The sequence below is a fragment of the Tyto alba genome, unplaced genomic scaffold (assembly GCF_018691265.1).
Source record: "Tyto alba isolate M040663 unplaced genomic scaffold, T.alba_DEE_v4.0 Super-Scaffold_1, whole genome shotgun sequence".
NCBI lineage: Eukaryota > Metazoa > Chordata > Aves > Strigiformes > Tytonidae > Tyto > Tyto alba.
The window spans coordinates 24,843,161-24,856,208 of NW_024881261.1; the positions used below are offsets into that span (position 1 = coordinate 24,843,161).

The 13,048-nt window shown below is 38.5% G+C and overlaps 1 protein-coding gene across 9 annotated transcripts in view; it reads left to right on the forward strand.

Annotated features, from left to right (window-relative positions):
* Positions 1–13,048, forward strand: part of KAT6B (lysine acetyltransferase 6B) — a 120,213-nt gene that overhangs the window by 101,508 nt on the left and 5,657 nt on the right. For all 9 annotated transcript variants that reach the window (XM_032982036.2, XM_032982035.2, XM_032982033.2 and 6 more), the window contains exons 13-16: positions 7,495–7,726; positions 10,349–10,508; positions 11,106–11,372; positions 12,617–12,923. In XM_032982036.2, coding sequence (XP_032837927.1) covers positions 7,495–7,726; positions 10,349–10,508; positions 11,106–11,372; positions 12,617–12,923 — 966 coding nt within the window. The remainder of the gene's footprint in view (positions 1–7,494; positions 7,727–10,348; positions 10,509–11,105; positions 11,373–12,616; positions 12,924–13,048) is intronic.

Here is a 13,048-nt window from a genome sequence, read left to right on the forward strand (position 1 = left end):
TCACATCAACCTTACTTAAAACTGTGGAGTGATTTATGCTTACGTCGTGGTTTGAGCTTGGTCAGCAGCTAAATACCACGCAGCTGCTCACCCACCCTCCCCCCACTTGGGAAAGGGGAGGGAATCAGAGGGGCAAAGGGAGACTTGTGGGTTGAGATAAAAACAGTTTAATAACAGTAATAGAATAATACGGTAACAGTATAAATGGGTAATGTACAATACAGTTGTTCACCACCTGCCAGCCGACACCCGCCTGTTCCTGGCTGGTGATCCCGAAATACAGAGACACCGCAGTGACACTCCTGGAAGTGAGAGCGCCTCTTCCCACCCACTCCTGCCTTTCTATAGTGAGCACAATGTCACATGACATGGACTATCGGCCAATCCGGGCCCAGCACTCCAGCTGTGCTCCCCCCGCCCCCCCCGCGCCTGCACACAGGCAGGGCACACAGAGCTGGAGAGTCCCTGAAATCTCAGTGTGCATCAGCACTCCTCCAGCTACCAAAATGAACATGAACTCTATTCCAGCCCAAACTAGGACAGTATCCACCCCTTATTCCATATCATTTAGGTTATGCTCACATTCCATGTTTCTGATGTATTCTCATTAATTACTATCTTATTCCTTGGTCATAGACATGTGCACATAGATATCATTCCCTCAGTCCATGGGCCATCACTCCAGAATGTATCATGAGTTCATTTGGTCCATAACTTCAGGTTCCGTCTGTTGTAATAGTCAGTCCCTTAAGGCAGGAGGAGCAATGCTCAGTCAGTAGGGCGCAGGTGACCTTGGACCTGGCAGGAGGAGGGCATGCAGTCTCTGTTGCAGTTGGAGCTGGTGGCTGATGTATCTGACGCCATCTGTATTCACAGTCTGCAGCAGTCACTGGGCATCAGTTGCTGAATCCAGTCCTGACTTCATCCAAGTTCATGTTTGCTTTCATGAATATGATGCCATTAGCCCAATATGTATCAACCATAGCAAAGCATTGATAGGGTGGTGTGGTGATTAATCTAATACAGTTTATTGGCTATTTTCACCTAACATTAAGTCCCCTTGAGGCACATATCGGACTTCCCCATCCTTCTGCACCTGGGTCCTTGGGCAAAGGTAATTCCACATATGGGCTTACCTTCACCTGAATTAGGAATAACTCAGACAGTCTTCCCCAGCATAGTTTTAAGGTGCACTACCGGGACTTTATCTCAATCTACAGTACATAGAATGTTTGACTGGGCCAGGCCAGCCTGGTTGGTAGATTCTCTAGTATTGACCAACCAGGTGGCCTTTGCTAAATGTGTGACCCAATGTTTAAAAGTTCCACTTCCATTGCTCTCAGCATGGTCTTTAGGAGCCCATTGTACTGCTTAATTTTCCCAGAGGCTGGGGCATGATAGGAGATGTGATATATCCACTCAATGCCATGTTCTTTTGCCCAGGTGTTTCTGGGATTATTTCGAAAATGAGTGCCATTATCTGACTCAATTCTATCTGGGGTGCCATGCCACCACAAGACTTGTTTTTCAAGACCCAGAATAGTGTTCTGGGCAGTGGCATGGGGCACAGCACGTTTCCAGCCATCCGGTAGTTGCTTCTACCACTGTGAGCACATAACGCTTACCATGCCGAGTTTGTGGGAGCATAATGTAATAAATCTCCCAGGCCTCCCCATATCTATACTTTAGCCATCAACCTCCATACCAAAGAGTTTTTAACCGCTTGGCCTGCCTGATTGCAGCACGTCTCACATTCATGGATAACCTGTGAGATAGCATCCATGGTTAAGTCCACCCCTCGGTCACAAGCCCATTTATATGTTGCATCTCTTCCTTGATGGCCCAAGGAGTCATGGGCCCAGCGAGCCATAAATTTTTCACCCATATGTTGCCAGTCCATATCTGCTTGGGCCACCTTAATTTTTGCAGCTTGGGCCACCTGAGGGTTGTTTTGATGTTCTTCCATCGCTCAATTTTTGGGTATATGAGCATCTACATGGCATACTTCCACAACCAAGTTCTTTATCCGAACAGCAATATCTTGCCACAAGTCAGCAGCCCACATGGGTTTGCCTCTATGCTGCCAGCCACTTTCTTTCCACTACTGCAACCAGCCCCACAGGGCGTTTGCCAACATCTATGAGTCAGTGTAGAAGTAAAGGACTGGCCCCTTCTCTCACTCAGCAATATTTAAGGCCAGCTGGATGGCTTTCATCTCTGCAAATTGACTGGATTCACCTTCTCCTTCAGTAGCTTCTACGACCCGTCGTGTGGGGCTCCACACAGCAGCCTTCCACTTCCGATGTTTCCCTACAGTGTGACAGAACCCATCAGTAAATAAAGCATGTTGCTTCTCATTATCTGGTAGTTCATTATATGGCGGTGCCTCTTCAGCTCGGGTCACCTCTTCCTCTGGTGACATTCCAAAATCTTTGTTTTCTGGCCAATGTGTGATTACTTCCAGTATTCCTGGGTGGTTGGCGTTTCCTATTCGACCCCGCTGTGTGATGAGTGCGACCCACTTTCTCCACATAGCGTCAGTTGCATGATGTGTTGAGGGGACCCTCCCTTTGCACATCCAGCCGGGTACTGGCAGAGAGGGTGTCAAGAGGAGTTGTGCTTCTGTATCAATCACTTCTGAAGCAGCTCGAACCCCTATGTATGCTGCCAATATCTCTTCTTCAGTTGGAATATAACGGGCTTCGGATCCTCTATATTTTCGACTCCAGAATCCCAGGGGTTGACCCCAGGTCTCCCCTGGTGCTCTCTGCCAAAGACTCGAGGTAGGGCCATTCTCCTCAGCTGCAGTCTAGAACATGTTTTTGACATCATGTTCTGCCCAAACTGGCCTAAGGGCTACAGCGTGAGCTATTTCTTGTTTAATTTGTTCAAAAGCTTGCTTTTGCTCAGGACCTCATAAAAAGTCATTTTTCTTCCAGGTCACTTGATACAGAGGGCTTACAATCTGACTGTAATTTGAAATATGCATTCTCCAGAAACTCACCACACCTGAGAAAGCTTGTGCTTCCTTTCTGCTAGTTGGTGGGGACATAGTCGTTATTTTATTAATCACATCCATTGGAATCTGATGACATCCATCTTGTCATTTCACTCCTAAAAACTGAATCTCCAGCATTACAAATTACGAACAGTCAATTACAATTTTTAAAACCATACTGAGATTTTGCTGATTTCTGAAAGCGCAGTTATGGTATAATTCTAAATTGTTTGGTGGCCTTGTCTCCAACTAAGCCCCTAGTGCCTGCTTTTTTCCTGAATCCTTTTCACTGCTGAGTATTGCCAGCAGCTTGCTCTAAGTCCTCCTGAAAGCCTGTGATCACGGCACCATTGAGCCTGAAGACCAGGTCGCGCACATCGATGGCCTTGCCCTGCCACAAGCCGTTGAGGATGCCGCTGTTGCCCACCAGTAGAAAGCTAAGGTAGTGAAGTTTGAAAGTGTGTATGGCAGAGTACAAGGAATGTCTTGGGGATTTGGAGACAGAAGAGACTTAGTAATGAAATAGCTGCTTATGGCAGTTTGTAACTTGAAGTATGCATAGAACCGCTTTCGTGCCATAGGACTTAAAGGGGGCTGATATGTCTCAATTTTTAGAAGATTTTCAGGAGAGAGATACAAATCAGTTCACCTCATGTCAGTAGCAGGCATATTAGTGGACATGACAAAGACTAGTATTTATGAACACATAAGTAAATGCAGTGAATGGAGGAGAAAGATGGATTCTGCTACTTGCAAAAAACAATGAAGCTTAGGAAATCATACCAAGTTCCTAGAAAATGCCGAAATGTTTGGGGATGATAGACATCTGGCAGGTTCAATTTGTTTGGACAGAGTCAGGCTAATTCTGTTGGCATGTGAGTTTCACAAGGTGGTTGCCTGTTTGTCTGTCCCTTGGATTTTTCTGTTGGCCACTGTCAGAACAGGGTACTATTAAGCTGGACCTCTGATCTCATGCTGTTTAATTTGTTTTAAGAGACAGAGCTGAACATGACAAAACCAGTAGTTAAGTAACTGAAAGTTTCTGGAGACTGACATAGATATATTAAAATTACTGTTTTCATGTGTGTGTGTGTGTGTTGTGGACTCTACTGTAGCTATTTCAGTGGCGTTACTAGGAATGCTGTAGATGGAAATTACAAAGATACTGTTCAAGTTAATTTCTTTAAATGTATGTTTTAATATCTGTTTATCTCCTAAATTTGAGTTGAAGGCATAAAATATGTACCTTATACTAACTTACTCTTTCTCAGATTGAACTTCTTCTAATTGTTTTAAATATTGAATAAGATAAAACCTTAGAAGTTCTGGTGAGGTCTGCATGACGAAAATGAAAGGCTGTAAATTGCATGTAGCATGTTGCTCCCTATGAAGGCTGGAGAGAAGGCAAAAAATATAAATCACTAGTGGTATTTTGACCATTTAATTTTGTGATACTATCACTCATGCCCAGAAAATAGGACAGACAGCTCTTTGTTCTTCTAGATTAGGTCTTAGATTTTATTGTGTGGGATTTTTGTTGGTTTGTTTTGTTGGATTTTTTGGGGTTTTTTTCTGTGTGTAACATACAGTCTGACTTTTGTTTACTCTTGGGGAGCATGTGGGGAGGAGCTATATTTTGCCCTCAGAATGTTGCTGTTGTTCATAGTCTCATATCAGGGGTTATATTTTAAGAAAGTTTCCACTTCAAGGCTATCCATTATTAAGATTAGGTAGACACAGTGACACTGGCATTATCTCTTCAACAGGGGCATACTGTACTCATTTCAGATGCTTCAGGATAGATACACAAGCTACCAAGATCAGTGTTTTTTATTTACCTGTAACTTAGATCAAGTATTTGGCATCTCTTTGGTAAGTTCAGTTTAACAGATGTCATTTGAATCACAGATTCTGTTAAGAAAAGTATTCCACTCAGTGCTTGCTACGTGTAACGGAGACTGTTACCTCTGATTTATATTTTTGATCCTCTAGAATGTGAATATCTCAGAGAAGAATAGGTTATATTGTAGAATGGTAGGAGAATAATACTGACGGATGTTACTGCCATGCAGGTGAAGTTTCACTGCTTTAATGTAGAATAAAAATACGTGAAATTGATCACTAAGATCTAGTCTTAAAGGCCCCAGCCATTGGAAGGATCTGATGCGCAAAGGTATACAACTAAATCTCTAAAGCTACTTCTGATTGCCTAACTAATAGTTCCAAACTCTTGATAGTTGTTTCTTATTGTCAAAGGAATTTTGAAGTAAAATGAAATACAAGAATTAAATCCTGGTCTTGCAAACATCCTACAAACACTACTTAAATGTGAAGTTGGTAGGTTAAGCTGTAAAGCTACTTTAAGCAATTGTAAGTTCTTCTCAGAGATTTATTTTTAAAATCCAGGTTATTCTCCCTCTCTTTTCCTGTGTTGAGAGTTCTATCACTATTTGTACTGCTACAGTTTTACATGTTTTTCTGTAGGCAATGATGCCTTAGTATAACACTTGTCTTTATATGTTACAAACAAGCTGATCAAAAAATCTTTCTTGGTATAAGCGAAACTTTGACTAAAATTATGTAAAATAGGCTATATGCTATAAGTCTCCTTTTGTGCAGTTGGAAGTAAAACAACAATTCTTTACCTTCAAATTATTCAGGATGCAATGTGGTTTTGAATGTGAAGTTTGGCTGTTTCCATCAACAACAGTTACATATAGTACTAAGATGTATCATCTAGTTATTAAAAAATGGAATATGCTGCAACTTTAAATCTTAAAACACCTTCCTTTCTTAGGCTTTAAGGTAGTGTTTCTTCTGTAAAACAGAATAAATACACTTGGTGAGTTTCCAGTGGTACCATGCAGGTATAGACAGGCTTTAAGTAGGTGTCTGTGCTATGTAGAAGTAGGCAGATGTGGGATGGTATTCCTCCCGAAGCTCAGTCTTTTTATCATAAATCACAGTAGTAGGTACAATGGTTACACTACCTACTTCAGTATCTATGTTGTTACTGATCATTCAGAATGTTGTAGGATGCCTGCTTTTCTCTGTAAACAGTTAGGCAAACTGGAGGTTAGAATACGATAACCAGTGCATATGTATTTTCCAAAATTCTGTTGTGGACCTTTTGTATTGCCCCTGAAAAAAGGAAGACCATTGTTTCAGGCTGAGTAAATATACATGAATATATGTATGTGTGCATTTCATATGTTTATCTAATTAAAAAAAAAAATAGAAACATATGTATGTATAGTTTGTATATGGTAGAGCATACAGGAAAATAAGGAAACAGCCACTGCTTCGTTCAAAGCTGGATGTTAATCATATGTTTTTAGTTTATAGCTAGCATGATTAGGAGAAACTCTGTGAAGAAGTCAGGAGGATTTGTTTAGCAAATGTGACATGGCTACACTAGATATGTTTTAAAGCAATCTGCAAAATAAAAGGAGGGATTCCAACTTTAAACAAATAAATTATTTAAGAATATTGAAGGGCAAAAGAACAATTATGTTGGTGGATTCCAAATGACTTTGAGTAATAGAATGGACACCATGCTTATGGTGTGGAATAAGCATTTTGTAAGCCTAGTTTTTAAATCCCATGTTTTGGTAGTATTTGTAAAGACACAATGCAGAATATGTATCATGGAGGGATGAATTACTGTGAAAGGATACATTTTATTAATTGTGTTACTTTTTTTTCTTTATCCTGAATCAGTTTTAATAATGAAAAATACCAAACTTGTTCTGTTATCTCCAAGCAGGTGTGTTCTACTTAAAATTTTAAAAGCTTATTAAAACTGAAGGGAGTTAAAAATTACTTCCTTCATTTTATATTCTATATATGTTGTAAGTGTATTGTATAATAATTAATCGGTTACTGTCTTGAAGACTACAAACTGGAATTATGTGAATGTTCTTAAATGTGAATTAAAAGAGATCATTTTAAAATTATTTTTCATAAGCAATTCTAGCAATACAACTCATGAATTATATGTCACCTCTAAAATACAACAGTTGTTTAATCAAAAACTTATGTCAGCTGGGGCTTCTTGAAGAAAACTGTCTGAGCTGTTATTACCCACAATACTTCCTCTTGAGATTTTTCTGAAAATTCTTGGCTGCAGTGATGTAACTCAGGTGTAAAAGTTTCTTAAAAGGCCAGACAGTTGTATTTCTAAATGAGATCATGTATCATAAGACCTGTTCTGAAACATGTTGGCTTCTTCTTTTCTCCTTGCCTTATGATTAGAAGGGGGTTTTTGGTTAATGTTTGATTCTCCTAAGATCTGAGGCTCTTAGAAGGATTTAATCTTTTTCCATGTCACTATAATGATGAAAACCAGTCTCTTTTGTGGATAGGATTTCTTTAATTGCAAGAGTTACCAATAATGTAATCGGTCATGCTGACCTTTCTATTAATACCAATGTTCTTAAGGGGCAGTTCTTTAGTTTTGTTATCTTAATAAAGTATTCTGTTTCTTTTCCTTCTAGGCTATTTACTTTCTAGAAGAGAGGGTCAAGCAGGATCCCCTGAAAAACCATTGTCTGATCTAGGTCGTCTCTCATACTTGGCTTACTGGAAAAGTGTCATATTAGAATACCTTAACTGCCACCATGAGAAACAAATCAGCATCAAAGGAATGAGTCGAGCTACTGGAATGTGTCCACATGATATTGCCACAACCCTGCAGCAACATAGCATGATAGATAAGAGAGAAGATAGGTCAGTGAATCTTGTAAAAAATTTAAAAAATACTGAGACAAAACATTCACTTTACTTACGAAACAGTTGATGTGAAAAATATCTGTAAAATTTTGATTTACAAATGAATGATAATCATCTTACTGAAGAAGTCGATACAGCTGGGTCTCGTTAATGGGGTCTTACATAAAGAGTTTTTCTCCCTAGACAAATGTTTTTTTGGATCCTCTTACATTTTAATGGTTATTAGAAGGGTGTGGTCAGCTTGAAACATTTTCAGTGAAGAATTTCATTTCATTCACTATTATCTTCTGTAAGTGCAATTCCTGACACTTGCTTTCCAAATATCTTGCTTTGAATACCAGCAAGGGAAATATTTGGGCTTCTGGGTGGCAGTCTCTCTCTCCAGACCCCCTTTTTTGATCATTACTAAATTCAAACAAGCCATGGGATTACATCAGCTCTACATGAAGTCCTGGCCAAGGTACTGGGAATGCAAGTTTCTATTTAATGTTACAGTCAATGTTGAAAGTTAGTGCACTGGGAAGATGCACTCCTGTTTTGTGAATATCTTCTTTCTTAGTGATCTTGATTTGATATTTTAGATTAAGTGGTTTGGTTTTGCTGTTTGGGCTCTTTTTTCCATAAAATACCTTAAATTACTTTCAGTGGTATTTGTATTTCCAAAGAGCTTCTTAATTCTTTCTGGATATCCCAATCACAGAAACTTCATAATTAAGCAAAACTACCTTACAAACAGTGGGTTGCCAAAAAACAAAATTAAGATCTGGAATAGCTCAGCCTCAGTAACTTTTATGTGCACTAGCACTAGTATGCAAATCTAATTTGTTTTGAACTAGTAAGAATTCAAGTCTTCATAAAGGCAATTGGCTTACAGGATGGTCTTATGAGAGGAGTAAGAGGAGTGTTGTCACTGTATTAAAACCTCAACTTTATGGGTTGCTTATTTATGGACAACCTGATGGGACAAATGCATTTTAAGGGAGAATCAAATATATACTCATTACTTATATGCAGCTTCTGCCCTGTCACAAATTATTACAGGCCCTGAATACTGACAACCAATTAGAAATTAATATTTTTTCATCTATAGAATACAGAATACCAGAATACTTTATGAACAAGGTCAGTTAGTCTTTTTTCACAAGTAGCAGAGCTTAGATAGGGACATGGGCTGACCTGGTTAAAGGTATCCAGAAGGTCAGTGGCTTAGCTGGGAAAATAAATCACATCTTTGAAATTCCTGCCAGATGTCTGCCTTGAGAATTGGGTATGACTTCTTATGACTTCCTATGTTTTGTTAATTTTTCTTACATGTAGTGAAGTAGAAGTTTGTCACAATTCTGTGAAAAGGGTTCAGCTGGATCTGATTTTTTTTTTTTTTTAAAGCATCCTCTCAGTGAAAAGCAAGATTGTCACCTAACCTACCTGATTTTTACAGCATTTGAAATCCTTGCTAAAGTGACAACATGGCTTTTGCTGTTTAGCATTGTATAGTTCTTTGGGGAGTAGCTTTGTGGAGAGGTACCTGGGTGTCCTGGTGGGCAACAAGTTCAGTGAGTGAACAGTGTGCTGCAACAGCAAAGGAAGCCAACAGGATGCTGGGTTGCGTCAACAGGAGCATCACCAGCAGAGATAAAGGAGTCATTATCCCACTCAGTACTTGTCAGGCCACGCCTGGAATACCATGCTGAGTTTTGGTCCCCACTATACAAGAAAGATGTGGACAGGCTGGAGAGGGTCCAGAGAAGGGCCACAAAGATAAGCCTTCCATATGAGGAAAAGGTGAGATTCTGATTGGACACGAGGCAAATTTGTAACAATGAGAACAATGAGCCATTGGAATAATCTCCCCAAGGAAAGGGTGGATTCCCCAATATTGGACACTTAAGATTCATCTGGACAGGGTGCTGGGCCATCTTGTCTAGACTGTGGTTTTGCCAAGAAAGGTTGTACCAGATGATACTTGAAATCCCCTTCAACCTGGTGTTCTGTGATTTTATGATTTGTAACAGGAGACTTGGGGTTATGTGCTAGTATATTAGCATACTCTGCTATTATGTTAGCCTTTACCTACTTTTGATATATTACTTCATTTCATAGTAACTAGAAAATTGTTCTCTACTGCATCAGCATAGGACTAAGGTAACTTCTATGCTTCATTAGAAAGCTTATGTTTCTAACTTGCTTTCTTGTCCCTTTAGCTGGCATCTTCAGTTTTAATATTAGCATCTTCCTCTCTTTACTTGATGATCCACAGTGCTTTCTATTTATGCTTCTATGTCATATTAAAAGTGGAAATTGTTCTGACAGTGACTGAAGTGCCAATGCTAAACCTCTGGCATGGGTGAGAGTATTCATCTAAAAACCTTTACTCTCCTCTCTATGTTTAGTATTGAGCTTTCACTTCGTAAACTGTTGTTTCCTCACTTAGTAAACAGTCAGAAATGTAAACATGTTATCTGTGTGTCAGCTGATACTTTTATTTGATGTTTATTTACCCATTTATTCCATTTATTTACCCATGTATTTTATAGGTTATTGTGCAAAAATATTTAAACGGTAGGAAGGTTGTTTTAGGAGGTCACATTCTAAAATAAATTACTGTTTATTGGATTGTAGATTTGTAATTATTAGAAGGGAAAAGCTGATTTCAAGTCATATGGAGAAGCTGAAAGCGAATCCACGTATCAATGAAGTAGATCCTGAAAGCTTGAGATGGACTCCTTTGTTAGTTTCTAATGCTGCAGTTTCTGAAGAAGAAAGAGAAGCAGAAAAGGAGGTAATAACAGAAACTTCTTATTTTGAATTTCCCTTCCTTTAGATTTCATCACTCTGAATATTCAACATTAGGCTATCCTAAATAGAGCAATTTTAACTTGGACCACTGCTTAATGATAGAGGATACTGATATTACTGTAATGCACGATTATGGTAACTATGGGGGGATGAATATGAAAACTTAAAACATGAATCACTTGTCATAGAACTGTATTTATCACTCTTGAGGTAGTCGAAGAGCATGTAATCAGATCAAATTTGGTGCAGAGCTCAGGGGCTGCAGTGTCAATCGATTCTTTGTGTTATGAACTTGCTCAAAGTGATCCATGTCAGTGGGCATGTAATGTAGTGCTAAATGACTTAAATCAATTCGCTGCATCATTAATAGTGCTAAATATCCCATGAAATGCAATCTTCTTTGGTTTGTTATCCTAACTGTTGTAAAGGAGCTACTAGATGATTCAGCTGAAATGTTGTTGCTAGGTTAGCCAGCAGTGCTAATCAGGGTTGACTTATTGTAACTCTTTAGCTGAAAGTAAAGGATATGGCTAAGTAAATGCTGTTTCAGTGACCCGTTATTTTAACCTCAACCCTTCAGGCAGAGCGTCTGATGGAACAAGCTAGCTGCTGGGAAAAGGAAGAGCAAGAAATATTCTCCACAAGAACTAATAGTAGGCAATCACCTGCAAAAGTACAATCTAAAAATAAATATTTGCGATCTCCAGAAAGTGTGGCAATTGTGGGGGAGCGAGGGCAATCCACAGAGCAATCTAAGGAAAGCAGCGAGGAGGATGGTGGGGATGAGAATCAGCAGAGTTCGCCTCCCCGGCTGACAAAGCCACAGTCACTGGCCATAAAAAGAAAGGTGTGTTACTTCAGTGGTTTGCTTTAAAGTCACTCATCTCTGATTTCAATCAAATTGTTACAATCAAAATAACAGTCTGTTTTTTCACAAACATTTATTAGATTGTTTTAATCCTTTCCATATTGTTTGGACACCAAAAATTCCTGTCTTCTGTTTTTTCTCCATCCAATTTTTTATCTTCTGGATTTTCCACAGAACTGTAAAATAGTAATGACATAAAAAAAAAAGAAGTCAGAATTTCCTGTTAATTTTTAAACTAGTGATTGCCCTCTGCTGTTTGGCATTGGTATTAGTTCAATACTTTAATGGTTCTTCCTTTTTTCCTCTTAAGATGGAGTCCAGCTTGTGGGGTTTGTCTTTTTCTTGTTTTTAATATAAGAACTCCTTAAAGGTGAATAGTGTTTTTCAAAAACAAATGCTGTTAAAACAAAAAGGTTTTCTTACCCATATTCTTCTAATTTCCAAGAGATTTAAATGTTAAATTCTGGTTACTGCAGTGTTTACATAATTCTTAATTTAGTTGAAAAATCAACTATTTAGCTGAAATTATTAAACTAAGCATCCCAGAATTTTAAAGCACTTAGCATAAGTGTTTAGATGTCTCTGGTGAGAATTAGGAAATTGGAGTGTCCCTTTTAAGTTTGCTCATATAAAGTATAAACAAAGTAACTATAAATCTGTGAGAATGCATAATAATAGAAATATAAACCGTTGAACAGTTTTTTCTTTATAGCAGCCAACTGTACAGTTCTTTTAGTGTATTGCTGAGACCCATGTGACGCTTGAGGTGCACTTCCTCTGCTGTTACCTATTCTTCTATATACATACTTATTTCTAAAATAGCAGAAACCAGAAATTTAGAAGAATAAGCTTTGATACTTGTGAAGGTTGTTGTGGAATTATAAATCTACAGAGGAAAAACATGTAAGTATGATATATGTAATATTGCTGTGAATATTATTTGGCAGAAGAAGGTAAAAGCCACTACAATATGAAGAAAGTTCTAGCCTCAATTTTCACCTACAGAAAGGTTTGTGTGCATGTATAGATACATACCTATTTTAACTGTTCAGACATTTTACTTTTAGATTCTGTCTACATTTGAATTTGATGCAATGTAAGGTGTGTTTTTGAATGAGTAAATAGATTATTGTAAACTCACTTTATAAAAATGTATTTATATTCAGAGTCAGCTAGCAAACAGGAATGTAGGAAGAGTTATGTTTGTGGAATTACTTTTTCAGAGACCTTTCATACTGAAAAAGAAAAGGGGCCGTAAACGCAGAAGGATTAATAGCAGTGTTACAACAGAGACAATTTCTGAAACAACAGAGGTGTTGAATGAGCCTTTTGATAACTCAGATGAAGAGCGTCCCATGCCTCAGCTGGAACCTACCTGTGAGATGGATGGGGAAGATGATGACTTGAAGCCTGTAATTAGAAAAACTTTTGAGTATCAGCCTGGGCAGCAGAAACTGGAAAAGGAGGAGGAAGAGCAGAACAAGGATGAGAAAGATACTCGTTGTTACAGGAGTGATGACAATTGTACAAGTAAGCTGAAAATGTTGTTGTATTATCACAAAATTAATTTGTTGAGTGGCCTTCAAAGGAAGTGTTTATTTTTGTCATAAATCTGGAAATTTTTAATGAGATATATTTAGCCATTTTGGTCTTAA